Here is an 18211-nt window from a genome sequence, read left to right as displayed (position 1 = left end):
TGATATATATATATATATATATATATATATATAGCTGGAGGACAACAACTGCATGGTCTGATTACATTACATTACATGTCATTTATCTGACACTTTTATCCAAAGCGACTTCCAGCTAGTGCATTCAACATCTATGAGGGGCCATTCGGGGCTCAGCATCTTGCCCAAGGACACTTTGGCATGCAGATGGGGTTGACTGGGAATCCGACTGCCAGCCTTTTGGAAAGCAGTCATAATCTTCATCCCAGAAAACAACTTTAGGAGAGAGAAAGCCTTGTTTCTGCGACATCTAAGACTGTCCAGGAGATCATTAAGAAGGATTTCTCAATTCACAGACGACATACCGGACTCTGATTATGAGCAGTTGGAGTCTGGCTCCTCTCTGGAGGTTAAGAACGTTGCAGATAACATGGCTGAGGTGATTGGAATCCTAATCACACAAGACAAAGATGATCCAGAGTTTGCCAAAAACTCTGGCCAAAGTTTCCATTTGTCGTATTGTGGGGAAACTGAATAACAAGTACTTTGACAGTCCCCATGTTCGGTTTGGTCAGTCATGACTGATGCTGACGCTCTGCTCCCAACAGCAGATGGTAAGACAAAGCAGGGGGAGAATGGGTCTGAATGGATCAATGATATTTCCAGTTGTAAAACTCTTGTTTTCACCAAAAAGATTAATAATATCCTCAACAATGCAACGATAGGATGAGCCATTGGATAATCTCCCATGAGAGGATTCATACTTTCCCAAAGCTCATGAGCATAAGTGTTTGTTCGCCTCGTGCTACCATATCAGCTGACATACTTGCCAGAGTGTTGTGCTTCCTTGGAGTTATGAGGAGGTGGCTTCACCCACAGTCTCACACTCACACTTCCAGGGCGATAACACAGCAACTGGTACAGTGTCTGGCTCAGTAAGCGTGGTGACCCGAATTTACTGAAGAATACAGAGACGAGGACCCAACACTGGGAGGAAAGAAATTAATAATTAGTTACTTGATCAGAAGCTGTTTCCGAGTAACATGTCAATTATGTACCATCAAAGGAATGAAGACATTACAGTGTGTTTTGATAATCAATACCAAATCAATGGTTTCTTTCCTTTGCTCCTCTGTTGAGTTTTCAAAAAATGTTTTTCTAGATACAGGAATGCTAAGTAAATTTTTTGTTCAATACGTGCTGATTTAAATTCGAGCCCTGACAGGAGGATCTCAATTTATATTTCTGTTTTTCTTTCCCCGACCCTCCATCTCATTGATTCAACTCTAAAGGAGCTGATTTAAATTTGTATAACAGCAGGACTGACTGATTTAGCTTACTTTCTTAGTTCTCATTCAGTATTCTGGTGTCTTTATCTTTCTCCACCCACGTCTCAATCGCAACCTCTTTTCTCAGAGTTTCTTCAGCTTTTTCTGAGAATTTGTTTAGCCCAGAAAAGGAATGACAGCCGTGTTGCGAAAACAAATACAAATATGGTGTCCAATTAAAGCTCAACTAATGTATCCCCCAAAGACAAAGCGTAAGTGCTGGTCTCCCTGGTATGAAGGACTTTGTTTTACCAATTCTTTCTATCTCATAGCCCAAAGTGTCACAGAAAGGCTAAATGACTAAGTAAATCAAACATCTTATCAGAAAAAGGAAACACAGCGGGGGACAGGAAAATTCAAACAAGGAAGGAAATTGTCCTTTTAAATGCCTGATACAATCTTCACTCGATTTATTCTACATTCAATTTGCAAAACTGATAAGGGTTGATTCTTTTGATTGTAAAGTGGACCTAGGTGACAGGGGCACAGAGGGGGCTGGTGGTACATAGAGTGCTGCCTGCCTACTGAGAAGTGTTTGTCCATCATGGAACATTAACAGCTAAAGTGGAAGCTGCTGATGTTATGATACGTTCCTTCCATTTGCCAAGGATGGTTAAAGCTATGTGGATGTTTTTATATCCCACAGACACAACTTAAATATCTCCTTCGGCTGCTGATGGTCTATCTGACTGTATCAGACTGGTTAATGTGTTAGGGACAGACCGTAAGATAATGAAGCTTTGGTAGGACAAACTAGACTATGGTGGGCTCCTGTGCTCCTACATACCATGGCCCCAAACAGAGACAATTTACTTTTTCAAGGCTCTGATTAAGATTTAGAACTGATCAACAATTCATAATCCGAGGGTTAACAAAGCCCTGTCACACCACAAAGTGAAATATATCCTTGGTTCAACCTTTGTGCTGCAAGCAAAATCTTTCTGCTACCTGCAAGTAAGCCAACTTGGCTCAGTCCCTCAGTATTGTCCAAACTGTGGACAAAAACGTTAATTGTATTGAATCATCCTGCAATTAAATCCACAATAAGGCTAAATCTAATCACATGCATGCATCACTATTAAAACCATGTAATTAAATATGTTCTCCATAGAGGTCTGAGCTTCACATCCAGCGTGACGTATAGCAAGGGGGGAAAGAAAATGTCACTCATTGCCCAAGAACAGGGAGATATGTCAACTTATTGTAGTAGTGTCTACTTTATTATACATTATAATATTTGTGCACTGTCTTCCTAGAGTAAGACAATTAAGTTAGATATGTAAGCACTGAATTTGGTTGGCCTCTATGGTAATCAGCTTAGGGTTCAATTGTGATTAAAAGTAAGGCAAAGAATCTCAGGAGACACACAAAAAAATATGACTGTCTGCAGGGGCATTGTTCCCCCTCCCCTGTGGCCCGAAAGAGCTCAGACCCAGACCTCTTGTCAGTTTAATTCTCCCCCTCTCTTTTATGCTGCTCTGAGGGAGAGGGATTTTAGGCAGAGAGACTCGGATGGCTAAGTGAGGATAATACTGTCATTAAAGAGAGAAAGCAGCAAGACAGAGCAGGAGATGTGGACAGAAAATGGGATGGGAGGAAGGGATAAAGCAGAGAGAGCGGGAATCAAAAGTAGGCATTCATCAAAGTCTTAGTGGGAGAGAGCAAAAAAAAAGAAAAAAGTCATTTTTTATTATTCTGCTTTCCGAAAATCCACTGATGTCTGCGGCGCTTGCAAGTGTTGGATTTTTGCCCCTGCATGAATATTTGGGTTTGTCAGTATAAGCACCTTTGTGCCTTGCAATAACAAAAGCCGCTTGAAAATTAAAGAAGACAGAGGGAGGAAGGACAGCGGATGAGCGGAAAAGACGAGGATGAGACAAGAGGAATGCTCTGACAAATTACAAATACTGATACAAACAAGCAGAACATGATGCAAATCCACAATACAAATCATGTTACCTACTCTTATAAGGAACTGAGCTAGGTTTTGGTGGTAGGGCATATATACAGATTGGAGATTCATTGAGACGAGAGAGTTTTTAATTAAGGATTAAAAGTCACTCTTCACTTTTGCTGATTAATTGTGTTTCGAGGGCAGACGTGCTAAATCATTAATAAGATCACCTTCATTTCGCCATCTGAAAAAACATCGTCCAATATCCTTTAAGTTGTTACTTGACAAACTCATTGTCCACAAAAGTAAGCTGCATGTTTACAGTTTATTGTCCATACGTGGTCTTTTTATGTGTGGATACTTAAATCCATTATTCTAGTATGTGTGCAAACACATTACATCCATATGAAAGTATGCAGCAGCTGTCCATGTTTGACCTTGTGTATGAGAAAAGGCCTAGTTACAAGTGTGCACCCTGCAGCTGATTTGCTTAAATTAGTAAAACTGAAAATAAGGGAAAACAAGGTTGATCCATCACATCCAATGGCTATATATAAAGTAAGGATAACATGACATGAAAAGAGCAGTGGGACAGAGGAGAGGATTCAGACTTTATATTGACTAGCGAGCCTGGCCTGTCTGCATCCCAAGGATGCTCAGCCTCTACATTTCTGTCAAAGCCACTGTGAAGGTCCTTACTCAGAGAGATCACTATGCACAAGTCAACTCAGTTCACTCTATGACACTTAAAAATCTGCCTTGTTTTTCGGAAACTTACTCAAACTTGTTAGACATTTTAACACCTTCACCTTAGTGCATATTGTAGGAGGCTAATTCTTGTTTTCAACATCTACAAGGCCTCAAGGTAATTTGAGTATTTATGAAATAACGTCTCCTCTGTTCAAACAATATCTCTCTGCTTGAGCAATATCAAAGCATCATGTTCTGTTTGGTCTTTAATATGACAATCCACATCATGTCCATAATGTTAATTCTTCTGGAGCACCGAGCAAGGTTTGGGTGGGAAGCCATATGTAGACTGGAGAAGCATCTCAGATTCATGGAAAGGAGAAGGAAAACTAGTTTGTATCTAGGGATTTCAAATTCACCCGTCGCTGGTGCTGATTAATGGGGCTCTTCACTCGGAAATGCTGCTCCACCTGAAACATCTATGAATGCGCAGCTGGGCAAAGATTCTATGGATTATCTTAGTTATATCTTAGCTCTCAGTCTGCAGCAGCTGTCCACGTTTGTCCTTGAGTACGATAAAAGCAGAGTTACAAGTCTGCAGGTCTGTTTAGCTTATTCTATAAAGACTGAATATGTGGGAAAACAGGAAGCCTGGCACTGTCAAAAGGAAATAAGAGCTATCTATCACAACCAATGACTGTCTATAAAGCAGGGGCCAACATGACAGCACTTTTCTTCAAATAAGACGCCAAATCATTTCCATTGCATGGTGGCCGGCTGCAGTATAGTTTTCTTCCCACTCACTGCTGTGCAAACTCTTGATCATGATTATGTCACCACTACAAAATGGCAGTAGAAGATTTTAAGGATATCCTTTTGTACAGTTGAAGGAAGTCGAGAAGTGTCTTTAAGTGATCTTTCTTTCCAGTCAGTGGCTAAAATATCTATAGCTACAGTTTCTTTACTCATTAACACTTTATTTACTACTACTGTAGTCAGTAGTAGAGTATTTACAGTGCTATATACAGTAAATAGTGAGTGATGCCCTGCAGTCTTCTGGTCACCACAGGTTTCTAGACAACCTGCTGAGACTACAGGAAGCCACTGCACTCGGCCATTAAAGATGATCCCCTGCAAAACTAGAACTCACATTTTTTGTACAGATATTTAGTTCTATCTTTTTGGCGACCCTGCCACTTTGCGCAGCATTGAAATGAAAGTGGAATCAATCTGCCTATGTAAGGCTAACACCATTACACTCTGCTGCTAATGGAACAAAACTGGGCTTCATGTAAAGGAAATAGGATCTAATTATTATTCAGAGATGGATAGTTCCATTTAGACATTTATTAGTAGATGATTCAAGTACATCACTATTCTCATTGCCGTGGTAATGATAATTACATGAGGTAACTATCAAAGCAAGTACAGAAAATATAGATTAACAATATAAGAGTGAAATAAAAATAATCAGTATATATTGACAATACCTCTGCACATCTTCTCAGGGACAGAACAACTTATTTCTACACTTTGGCATGAATGTAGAACATTCTGTCTCTGTGCATCGATGGGTTCCCTCTCTGGTGTATGGGGCTGTTACTCCCTATCCATGGAGTCTGCAAACGTGTAAGCCATTAGCACTCTTGCTGTGTCCAGTGTGTAGTGTGTGTGTGTGTATATGTGTGTGTGCGTGCGTGCGCTCCCGAGAGTTGAAGGTCAGGGAAAGGAGAAGCAAACACCATCACACTTGTCAATCAGAACACGACAGAGACAGAGAGGATGTGATGCAGTGATAACAGTAGAAAAACGGAGGGAGAGGGAAGGTAGAGAAAACGGAGGGGGGGGAGGACAGGAATCAGTACTGACAATGAATAATTGAATCGGCACCGAGCTGGTGTTGCTGTTGTGAAGAACTGCTTTAAAAAAAAAAGGGAACTCTACCCCCACGTCCCCCCGTTCAGACGCACCCAAACACTCTGCTCACGATAACCCAGATTCCTTCCTCTGATCTGGGTGTCTGAGAGTGTGTTTTGCTGCTTTTACCACATCCCCTGCTGCCAGTTCATCAGAAACGACTTTTAAAAGAGAAACTGTGAGAACTAGCTCACACTCTGAGGGAGCTAGAGCGCCACACTCTCACACTGCTGGGAAGACCAGGGACGTCTGGGGTCAAGGTGGACAGAAGCTGAGCCAGGCAGGTTAGACCTCATGAATAAATGTTTTTTAAATCGGGGAAAATGCCACATTATACGATGCCGACAGATTATTCTTTTTTGCCATTTATGTTTATTTTTACCGAGAGTGTTTTATTCATAAGAGGAAGTCATAACGTGAAAATCAAACTCATATTATATATATATAATTATAAAGCCCAGAACTAGGTTTTGAGGTTCTTCTATCAGAGCCAGTATTATACATATAAATAACCAACCAGATTAAAGGCAGTGTTTTGCCCTTTAATCATCTATTCTGCAGTGGCCCGCCATATATAAATTTGTCATGCAAAAGTTCCATAATAAATCAAAAAATATTTCTTGCACTTTTCATCATAACATGCAAGCTATGTGCAGCATGCTCACAAGTGCCCTCATGCTCTTGTCCATAAAGCTGTTACTGTCCAAGCAGACAGTAAAACCTCATAGTTTCAGCTGAATCCCATGAAAGGCAGTTCTCTCTCACAACTGAATGACTGTTGTACACTCACAGAAATGAATCATGGTAGAGTTTATATTTATGCATATACATCTATTAGATTTTATTTAAATTAAATATTTTTTAAATGTATGTATTGAAATTAATTATAATCTGTGTAATTCTGTCAATTCTAAAATATATTAAATGTAATTACTTTGATACATAATAAAATGGTTTAAATAATCAAAGCTGTGAAACAAACACGATTCTTTTACTTAAAATGTATGGGATTGGTGCGCATACAATTAAGGCTACCGGTAAGTGAAGCGGAACAGGAAATGACACCCTCGTTTTCCACTGGACGCCATCTTCCCAGCTCAGGTGTAATGGTGAGTAATCCGAGTCATCCTTTGTATTCTTACATCAATCTGTGTATTATTCGTGCAGTTTTTACCGTATTACATATAATATCAATTCACTAATGATCAAATCTGCGGAATTCGTGATGACTGTAAGCAGTTTTATCTTGAGGCCTACTAATTTACCTCATGTGCTGGCACTCGCTAGCTAACGTAGCTAGCAATTCACTAAACTTCGTGCTGTATGCGGAGCATGGATGTATTATTCATCCACGATGTGGAGTAGGAAAAATGATCAATGATTGGCGAATTGAAATATATTTCATTCAAAACTTTTCGGGTATCTGAATGGCAGGGACACACCGGACGTGGAAGCGAATAGCCGCGAAGCGCCGCCATTTTCCTTTCGGGGCACATATTAACCGATTATGTCGTTCACACCAGAAGCAATCCGGTCTGGTCTAGAACCCTCTAAACCAGGGGTCACTAACTGGCGGACCGCGGTCCGGGTCCGGACCCAGAAGCCGTCCCATACGGACCCGGACCTACAGCCAGCTTTTGTAGTCATTACGGTAGTGGTTTAGCGGAGCTTCCGTTTTTTCTAACAGGCGCAGCTTTTGTAGTTATTACGGTAGTGGTTTAGCGGATGAGGAAGCGCATTGACCAATTGCATGCAAGTAAAGCCATCCCATGTGATACTACTCAGCCAATCAAGTCTGTGCATTCACGGCGGTAAACATTGCGACGCTGCAGACAGATGACAGAGTTAGAGGCAAGTAAGACACGAAAATACGGTAGAAAGAAAAGGAAAGATAGCGGTACAGGTTATATTTATTTTATTTTTCTGAAGTTAAGCACTTTATTTGCACATTTTTATTTATTATTTATTTATTATTTATTTCGAAATGCAGTCCTACTTTTATTTAGTTAATGATATACTCCTGCAATACATATATGTTCAGTTCTATGTTACATGATAATAAATATTGTCAAAAAGTTTTTGAATCGTACTGAATTCATTTGATTTGAAAGTCAGGTATTGAGTACATGCAGTTGCTGATACAACTACTAGGCTACTTAAATATATATCACACTAAATAGTTAGAAATTATGATCTTCCGGACCTTTGCTTCAAGAAATTTTCTCAAACTGGACCTCTTTAAATTTTAGTTGAATACCCCTGCTCTAAACCATATACATCGTATACGATAGACGGAGCATCGAATGCTACCGCCTACTGCCGCTGACGAGACGCGGGGCCGCCATTTTGGAGTGGTCATCCGCTCCACTCAGTGTAATCCGTTTGGCTGGAGCAATGAACTGTCAGCGCATTTAATTAATCATACCTCACTGAATACCACTGATTTTCATGTGTTTTTTTGTCATACGTGTAGCTATGATAAAGGCCACATGGTTTGGCGTGTTTTATTATTCAATACTAATTATACCAATTGTACGGTAATGTTAAATCATTACCACTCCAAGATGTTGGCCGTATTTCTCGCGTCCCAGCAGCCAATGCTCCGTCTATCTATAAGATGTCTATGCTCTAAACCCCCGCCGCTGCCGCCTCCCTCGCTCCCCCCCTTCACACAAAATTGTTTAAGATATCAAAGCTAAAATTGAGTCAAAAGGATAAATTCATTGATAACAGAAAATACAAATGGCCTAAAATTTCTGATCTTGTAGAAGGTTGGGTTTGTGGGTTTTTCAGTAGTGCTGTAGATTATACATGCACTTTGAAAACGGATGTTTTTGTAGCCATGTGGAACTTGTTTTTTGGTTGTTAATAACATGCTGTAACTGACTTATTGTTCTTTGTATTCATTCACAGGTGCTGTGTTATGTGGCCATGCAGATTGTGTGACACTATATTATCCTCAAGGTATGAGTTAATAAAACACTTCAGACTAAGACATTTCCACCATGCCCGCATATGCAAATATCCCTGTATTTATGTAGAGTGTCCTTGCACATTCACAACCTGGAAGAAACTTTTGACTCACATATATCGAGAACACAGAAAGCTAGAAACAGCAGTTGCTCAGTCAACTACATTCAAATGTCAGACGTGTGGTTGTGAAGAACTTTCAACTGAGAAAGATTACTTTAGTCATACTTATCAACATCTTAGACAGTATGAAAATGTAACTTGTATGTTTGAGGGATGTGCATTTCAGACACATGTATATGGTACTTTTAAGTCACATAAAAATCGTAAACATAATCCCCACAGTCTATCAGATTTTAAGGCAGGTGTAGTTAAGGTCACTGTTCAGTCTGCTAGTCCTGATGATAGGCCCACATCTTCTGCAAACATAGATGATAGTCAGTCAGATGCAGATACTGATATTGATTATTCAGAGGACCTTCCTGAAGTAGTAGAAAAAAAACTTGCCTCTGTTCTATTGAAATTAGAGAACATTTTTCATGTTCCATCTATAGCAGTAGATGACTTGGTTGAAGAGCTACACTACCTGCTGAGTACAGTGTCTGTGCCGATAACTAGGAGCAGGCTCTCAGATTTTTTCAAAAACAAAGACATTGAGGTTGATGGTGTTGTTGTTAATGAATTAGCTGATTTACTATGTAAATCGAATCCTTTGGTTAATGCACTGGGGAAAGGTGGTGCACTTTCTACAGCGTATAAGAGAAAAGAATACTTAAAAAAAGTGTTTAATGTTGTGGAGCCTGTAGAGTTTGTTCTAGATCAAAAAAATTGCAGGTCCTTTCAATATATCCCATTACTGCGATCGTTGCAGCAGATACTTGATTCTACTGAAGTGTTGAATAGAGTTATTGATACCCACAGAACACAGAGCAGTAACACTGACCAGCCTGAAAACCAGCAGTATCGCTCCATAAGAGATGGTGTGTACTTCAAGGAAAACCTGTTCCTCTCAAGTGATGATTTAAAACTTTGTTTAACCTTATACATTGATGACTTTGAATTGTGTAATCCTTTGGGCACGTCACGAAAGAAGCACAAGTTGTGTAGTGTATATTGGATTCTGAATAACTTGGCACCAGGCTCTCACTCAGCACTCACCTCAATTTATTTGGCAGTTTTGTGTAAGAGTGACGATGTAAAGGCATATGGATATGAAAAAATTTTGGAGCCACTTTTACATGATCTTGTTACACTAGAAGAGCATGGTGTGTTCATTCCAAAGCTTGGATCTTTTGTCAAAGGAACAGTGCATAGTGTAATTGCTGATAATTTGGGCGCCCACGGTTTGGCTTGTTTCATAGAGAGCTTTTCTGGGCAATATATTTGCCGATTTTGTACTGCTCAGAAAGTAGAAATACAGTCAAAGGATGTTCATTCAGGTGCTTTTTGTCTACGAACCAAAGAAATACATGAAGCACATCTGAAGATTGCACAGGATACTCAAAAGAATTGCTTTGGAGTGAAGAGAGCTTGCCCTTTAACTAAACATCTTCAACATTTTCACGTCGGCACAGGCTACCCCCCAGATATAGTACACGATTTGTTTGAGGGCATTGTCCCATTTGAACTAGCACTGTGTTTGAGCATTCTGATCTCGAAGAAGTTCTTCAGTTTGGATTCTCTTAACACGCGTATACTCAAATTTCCTTATAAGTGGAGTGACAAAAAAAATCGGCCTCACATCATACCACTTGCCTATTCCAGTAGGAAAACGATAGGTGGCAACTCCCATGAAAATTGGTGCCTCATACGTTTCCTTCCATTTCTCATAGGGGACCTTATACCAGAGGGTGAGCTGGCTTGGCAAGTGATACTAGACCTGAAGGAAATCGTAGAGTTGGTTGTGGCACCTGTTCACACGCACGAGACCATTGCGTACCTTGATGTCAAAGTGTCTGAGCACAGACACAGGTTGCTTGAGCTTATCCCAGGTGTGACGCTGAAACCTAAACACCATTATATCGAGCATTACCCACACTTGATCAGGTGCTTTGGGCCTCTTGTGGGTGTATGGACTATAAGGTTTGAGGCCAAACACAGTTTTTTTAAACAAGTAGCTCGACACACAAATAATTTCAGGAATATTGCACTTACTCTGGCAAGCAAACACCAGCAATTGATCAGTTATCACTTGCATTCATCCAGTCTCAGTGCATCAAATGTGGAAGTTACAAATGTCTCCATAGTCCCAGTTGATGTTTTGAATGAGGAGGTTGTATTGGCTCTCAGACTGAAGTATCCAGACATCAGTCAAGTGAATCTCACAAAGAATGTCACCACTAAAGGGATCAATTACAGAAATGGGATGTTTTTGGCATGTGGGTCAACGGCTGGAATGCCTGAATTTGCAGAGATCATACAAATATGTATAGTGAGAGATGAGTTGAGCTTCATAGTTCGTTTATACTTTGCTTGGTATCAGCACCATTTTGGGGCGTTCCAGTTGACATTGTCACCAGGAAGAGAGGTTGCCCTTGTTCAGCTTGAGGAGCTTACGGATTACTGTCCACTTGTGGCCTACACAGTCGGATCCAGACGTATGGTGACCCTGAAGAGACACATCGTCATTACAGGTTTGATTTAGTTAATTTACAGTGCCGTGTAAAAATCTTCAGTAACAAATTTGGTTTTAGTCCACCACATAAACTTTGTGGGTACTTCTCTGTACTCATGTCTGCTCTCTACTGACCTTCTCACTCTCCTAGTCTCCACTCTCTACTGACCTTCTCACTCTCCTAGTCTCCACTCTACTGACCTTCTCACTCTCCTAGTCTCCACTCTCTACTGACCTTCTCACTCTCCTATTCTCTCCTAGTCTCCTCTTTACTAACTTCCTTTGTTACCCTCCTCGCTGTCCTAGCCTCATCACATCTAGGCAATGACTGTGTCCTGACCATGTATTCTGCCTGAGTGATTGAATATTTGAATAACAAGACTAATACCTGTCTACTCTGTATTTCTGTATCCACCTTAGATTAGCAAAGCAGGATGGCAGCACGAGTAACCTTCAGAGTCCTCTTTGGAGGTGAAGAGGATGCAAGAAAACTCTCCATTGAATCCGGAATACCAAGAACTGTGGAGGACTTGGCTCTTAAAATCAAGACTTTCTTTGAAGTGACTGAGAAGTTCAGACTTCAGTACAAAGACAAAGACATGGATAATCAGTTCATGAATCTCTTGTAAACATCAGAACTTGAAGATAAAGGGACTTTGAAAGTGGTGTACATGCTTTGTGAGACAACCAGGTCCGCTCCACTCACGGAAGATGCCTGCTGCACAATCCCAGGTACTCCTTCCAAAGCCAGCTCTTCATCACAAGAACCAAATGATTCAGACTCCCACTCCAGCAATGATACCATCATCTTGTCATCGCCTGAGACCCGGTCCTGCCCCTGGCCTAGACCCTTTGTCGTGCCCCGCTTCTCATCCTGTGCTGAGATTATGCTCCAGAAAGGAAATGATGAGTTCAAGGCACAGGGAACTGTTCTGTGTCCTACGCCGAAAGTACGCTCAGATATCCTTGAAGGCCTAGCTGAGGAAATAATAAAGCACACAGCTTACCCAAGGGATGAGCAATTAGAGGAAGTGGCAAAGGCTCTGATACAGTCACATCCATGTTTACTGGAAAAAGCAACACGAACTGGATACTGTGGCTGGAAGCATTACCTGAAGATAAAAATGATGAACTTCCGCACCAAGCTGAGGTTTGTGTTTTATTTAATGGGTTCTTTTTTTGTTGCTGTCCTAAGTACCAAGGCTTATGCTTTATATTTGTGCCAGCAGAGGGTGGAGCAAGATAGTAAATGCCAGTCCGACAGATTAGAAGTCTTGCATTTAAGGTCTTGTGCCACTTTGCACCAGCATAAATGTATGAAAGACATGGCGCTAAGGACAAAACTAAAATAGAGCCCATTGTGTTTAAATTGTGAAGCAATTTTTGATCGTCAGTGAAAGGTGCTGAAAAAATATCATTGTTCTTCTCCTCAGCCGAGCTGGACACCCCGAGGTTGCCATCAACTTTCTGAAAAACAAGCGAAGTGGCCAGCAGTCTCCAGCAGCCAACATCAAGAAGCCCAGGAAGGGAGATGTAAATTTCTGTCCGAACATCCCTAGTGGTGAAACAATACACAGTTTGGAGATGGAAAGGGTGGCTCTACTGATGGAGGTATAATGTGCAATACATATCTTACCTATCCATGATTACACCATGTTCACGGCATGGCCAGTATAAGAGCTTTTAACCCGTCATGTTTTTTGCACTATACTTCCTGTCCAGCTCAGCTCAAGCAGCCCAACAGTTCATTTTGCACAGCACTGGACACTTAAGCTGTTTTGTGGTTACTTTGCACAGTTCATTTTTCTTTATCTATTACGCTCAGTTTGGAAAATATTCTTACTCCCTATTCATATTGTTAATACTTCTGTTTCCAATTGTATTGTGTACCATTGCTGAGAGTTTCTCATCATATCTCGTTATACAAGTATCTTTACTGTATAATGACAATGACGTTTCATTCCATTTCAGGTAAAAAAGAAGAAAAGGGATGAGGCCCTCATCAAGGAAAAGATGCAGCGTACATTCTCCCTCAGGAGACAGGAGGTTCTCCAGGAGCCAAAGATTCCAGAGTTTTTCAATAAATGGCCAGCACTCTTTGACGTCATTGAGGCAAGTGTGAATCTGAAGTTTAGTAACTTGTGTATTCAATGTCACACATTGTCACACATGTGGTAATTGGTAATTGGAAAAAAGCTTAGCGTCGAGCCCAACCCAAACCTAAGTGCTTTACAATGGCTTTCTCTCATTCACCCAGTTAACAATTCAATGGCGGTAGCAGGCTGCTGTGCAGTGCTCTAGCTTTGCTCCAGGACCCTTTGACATGTGGACAGTCAGAGCCGGGATTTGAACCTCTGACCTTCGGTCTATGATTGACCCCTTTACCAACTGAGCAACAGCTGCCCCTGTTTAAGTCTGTGTCCTGTCTCTGTTGTCTTTTACAGATCAACTTGGAGTTTATGCGGCTGACAACTGTACCACTGACCTTAACATTTTTGAGGGAACTGGACCGCCTGACCGGCGACCTGATCAGGGTTTTCAACACTAAAGGGGGAGCTGCAGGGGAAAAAATCGGAGCCATGATGGCAAAGATGGAGAATGTAAGTATTTTTTTGGTCTAACCCAGGGGTGTCAACCTCATACGCCATGGGCCAAAATTAAAAAATGTGTACAAGTCAAGGGCCGGACTGGTTGTTTATTGAGAACTTATTGAAATTACATTTTGCTTTAATGGAGTGTAGTGAAACCAGTTGAGTTCAGGATGGTCAAGGAGGGAAATGTTAGTGGCTTGACATGCGTGTTAGTGTGTATCTGACACTGACCAGCATGGAATCATGCAATGTTTGTTTCAGAATCAAGACATCAACGTGAGGCGTGATTGCGTTTTGAGATGTCTCAGCATCTACCTCTGTGAAGACCTGGACACATTGGTCAAAGAATACGTGGTAAGTATGTCATCTTTCTGTCCTTTGTGCCAGATGTAATTAATTTCCCTCTAGGTGCGCCTGATAACATGTGGTGTTCATGAGAATGGGATGGGCATTAGGTCACATTGACCTTGACCACCAGTAGTTCGTCATTGGGTCCAATGGGTTGTTTGTTTTGAGTAAGAAATTCCCTCAAGGCAATGGTGGTAGTGCTGTCACTTGTAGGAAGTAAATCCAAATGGTCCGGAGGGGCCTGAGGTGAAGAGACGGGTCCTGGCACCTAAGCGTCTCCCATCTGCCAGCAACAATTCTGCCCCAAACACGAAGGTGAGTACACAGAAACTTGATAGTTCTCATAAAGCAGCAGTTAATAGTTGACACCCGTTTTGGAAATGTTATTTAGTAAGAAATGCCTTTCAGATTATGTTAGTTCGGTTTTAATTCTTGATTCTGATCATCTTAACTCTCGTGTGTGTGTGTGTGTGTGTGTGTGTGGGGTCAACAGGATGCATGTTGTGGACTCTCAGCTTATGAGCTCCAACGCCTGAAGAACATCGGGGAGAGGGAAGCCTTCTTTTCGTCCTTGATGTTATTGCAAGTAAGTGGACATGTTGACTGGAACTCTAACCAACACAAGATTGATCGACTTGTCTCTCTCCCCCCCCCCCCCCCCTCTCTTTATCCTACCACACTTTGTCTGTCTCCCCCTACTCTCTCTTTTCTGTCTCCCTCCCCCTTTCTGTGTCTGACTATCTCCCTATGTCTCCTTCTTCTCTCTGTCTCTCCGTCCTTCCTTTTCTCTCTTCCCCTAGGTCTTCTCCCTCTCGGTCTGTCTCTCTCTCTCTCTCTGTCTCCCACACACTTCACACATATAGCTTTATTGTGTGTTACCTCCTATCACAGTGTAACTTCACACATACATAAAGCATGGGATTTTAAAAAGGTGTAAAAGTAGGGCGAAATTGTTACTTCTCAATTTTTTCAACAATGAGGTTTACAAAGATAATGCAATTCCTGTCTTCATCCTTTACCATACCTTGTATTGTATTTAGGGCTGATATCTGTGGAGAGAAATAATGGGATAATTATTGTTTTTTCTGTCAAAAGGCAGCTGAGGATCTGAGGCAGACTATAAAGCCAAAGCCGGATGTGAAGAGGTAAGTCATAAAACAGTGTAGTAGTAAGGATACTTTGTTTTGTTTTGGCTGTTGGGGCTGATTCTATTTAGTAGAATGGGGCATTTGCAAGGGTTGATGGGTTAGGGAAGAGAAGGTCAGGATAGGAAGAGATTAGTTCCTTCTATTTGCTAACAGGAAACAGAAAGAGGTTAGGAGAGAGGGAGGACGGCATGAGAGAGGGTTGGATAGGAGGGAGGAGTAAACCTTACCCTATGAGAGGAGATTAGGAGAGATGGTGGAGGGTAGGAGTGAGGGAGCAGTAGGTTTGCCTCTTTCCTACTGTCCTTTCACCCTACTTTGGCTCTTTTGGGTATTGTTACTTTGAATATTTTCATAAACCTCACAGATTTTTTATATTTTTAAGGGATGTTTTGTTGACTCCATTTTTATTGTGGCAGGTCAAATGCTTCGTTGGATAAAGTGCAGTCTCTTCTGTCTTCCCGGAAATCCTTGCGTCTTAAGGAAGCACAAAACCTTAGCCTCAGAGTAGGACGAACCTATGAACATGTAAGTTGGTCTCTTATGTTTCATGTGCACCATTAAATATTCACTAAATTAAAGGATTACCGTAAGAGTATTAATTTTAAGCAATGAGACACGACATGCCATTCTTTACGGCACAGTTACCACAAACACGGTAAGGAATGGCATCTAGATTCTTTGACACAACCCTCATTGTGATCAACAATGCTCAAACACCACTTTTTTTTTAATCATATTTAAATAGTTGATGATCATTGAATGTACAACTCCATTTATACATAACTTGACTTTTTGTTTTGTTTTCCAGGCTTTTAGGGAGTCAAAGATCTTGAGGTCATTGTAACCTTGAACTCCATCGCATTCTCATGAACGCTATATCTACAGTGCCTTCAGAGAATTTTTTCAAATTAACACGCACTTGGCCTCAATGATGAGCTGCTTAGAATTTGGTGGTCAAAGGTGAGGGTGACACAGCTCATTGTTCTCTGTTCTCTCCATCTTTCAGGACATCGAATGCAGTGAGGCCGAGGCAGATGTCGCAGGGACAACCATGGCAATCTACACCGTTCAAGCTGAGGGTGATGATCATGATGGTCCTGGTGGACTCTTTGCAGATGTCGGTATGGTCCTGGAAGGGGTCCAAGTTCTCAACAACCTCCAAAGTATCAACCATGCATGCATAATGCTTTATGGGTTGGTCTATGCTCTTAATTTGAGCTATCCAAAAAACTTGAAGTATACATTCGAAGCTTACCAGAAGATCCTGATGGACCTGGAATCGTCCAAGCCTTCAGCCAAAGTACGAGCACTGAAACTCAAATTGTTCAGGTGACTCTTTTTTTGGGGTGGGGTGGTGATGGGAGGAGGAAGTACAGGAAGAGACCTATGTTCTACTACTATATGTTTAATGTTGTTGAGCCTGAAGAGTTTGTTCTGTCCTTTCATATCCCATTACAGCGATCGTTCCAGCAGATACAGATGTAAGGAATGTTGTTGAGCCTGTAGTTTGTTTGTTTGTTCTAGATCTAGAAAAAAGAGCAGGTCCTTTACTGCCATTGTTGGAGCAGATACTAACTTGCCTCTGTTCTATTGCAATTACAAAACATGTTTCATGTTCCATCTATAGCAGTAGATTACTTGGTTGAAGAGCTACACTACCTGCTGAGTACAGTGTCTGTGTGAAGAGAAGCGTTAATAAATTAGTTGAATCAACAAGGTGGTCTGATTGTATGCATCATTGAGATATTGTTGAATTTCAAACAAATACACAATCATCTTGAATAGGTAACCTAATAGAAAAAATCCATTGAATATGAATCATAAAAATAATGCATTATGATTAAATTTAAGCTTAATTGTTATGTATTTCAAAAACATACACATTAATCATCTTGAATAGGTAACCTAATAGAAAAATATTAATGGATATTAATCATAAAAATACATAAATCTAATGCATTTTGATTGAATTTAAGCTTAATTGTTATGTATCTTAAACACATACACTTTATTCATCTTGAATAGGTAACCTAATTACTATGTAATTCAAACAAATATACTTAATGTATTCTAAATGTATAACCTGAATAATATGCATTTAAATTCAATAAATTATATTAATACTGAATACATAAACCTGAGGAATATGCATTTCAAATGAATAGGCTTTATTACACTGATGCATATGGATCATGTAAAGTTTATGTGGTAGGTTTATGTTCAAAATATAAAAAATAATCAAATGGAACTTTGTTATTAATTAAATTACATAAATCTTAAAAGTTAGGGTTAAATATTTCTGTGAGTGTAGGAGAGGGAGGGCTTTCCGGTAGAGGTCCATTTTAAGAAGGGACTTGGCCCTGACTCTGAAAGCCTAGTTTCCTCACCCAGGTCATTCCAGATCTCTGGGGTCCTGACTGCAAACACTGTGTCCCCTTTAGATGTCAATCATGTCTCTGGTACAGCAAAGAAGACCCCTGCCCTAGGAGTTCAAGCTATGCGAAGGTCATATGAGATAAGACGGTCAGTCAGACATAATTGATGTTGTGATCGAGCAAAGGGGGCTTGCTATCATCTATTGCTTGCCCTCTTGACAAATCAGTGTATAACTATGAATTAGGAGGACACAACCAAGCAAAACCATCCCTAGTGGACAATTACAACACCAAAGAGACTGAGATGTGGTGTGGGGAAGTGTTGAGTATAACTTTTTCCTGCCCAAGGCACCGAAG

The 18211-nt window shown here is 40.7% G+C and overlaps 1 protein-coding gene across 1 annotated transcript; it reads left to right on the top strand.

Moving 5' to 3' along the window:
* The first annotated feature begins 6873 nt into the window (after window positions 1–6873).
* Window positions 6874–17195, top strand: LOC133962081 (uncharacterized). The gene is made up of 8 exons (XM_062397521.1): window positions 6874–6917; window positions 13364–13504; window positions 13837–13992; window positions 14245–14337; window positions 14545–14646; window positions 15427–15476; window positions 15896–16004; window positions 16486–17195. The coding sequence occupies exons 1-8, from the start codon at window positions 6915–6917 to the stop codon at window positions 16810–16812; spliced, it is 981 nt and encodes a 326-aa protein (XP_062253505.1). The 5' UTR covers window positions 6874–6914; the 3' UTR covers window positions 16813–17195.
* The last annotated feature ends 1016 nt before the right edge of the window (window positions 17196–18211 follow it).

This window comes from Platichthys flesus, chromosome 10 (genome assembly GCF_949316205.1).
Source record: "Platichthys flesus chromosome 10, fPlaFle2.1, whole genome shotgun sequence".
Taxonomy (NCBI): domain Eukaryota; kingdom Metazoa; phylum Chordata; class Actinopteri; order Pleuronectiformes; family Pleuronectidae; genus Platichthys; species Platichthys flesus.
Note: the sequence above shows the minus strand (reverse complement) of the source record. Positions and strands in the feature narration are given on the sequence as shown.

What these genes read in the sequence shown, in the direction of transcription:
- LOC133962081 (XM_062397521.1), top strand. An exon ending in ATTCTGCCCCAAACACGAAG is followed by an intron (nt 14,647 to 15,426) that starts GTGAGTACACAG and finishes TTCTGTCAAAAG; the next exon opens with GCAGCTGAGGATCTGAGGCA. An exon ending in CCAAAGCCGGATGTGAAGAG is followed by an intron (nt 15,477 to 15,895) that starts GTAAGTCATAAA and finishes TTATTGTGGCAG; the next exon opens with GTCAAATGCTTCGTTGGATA.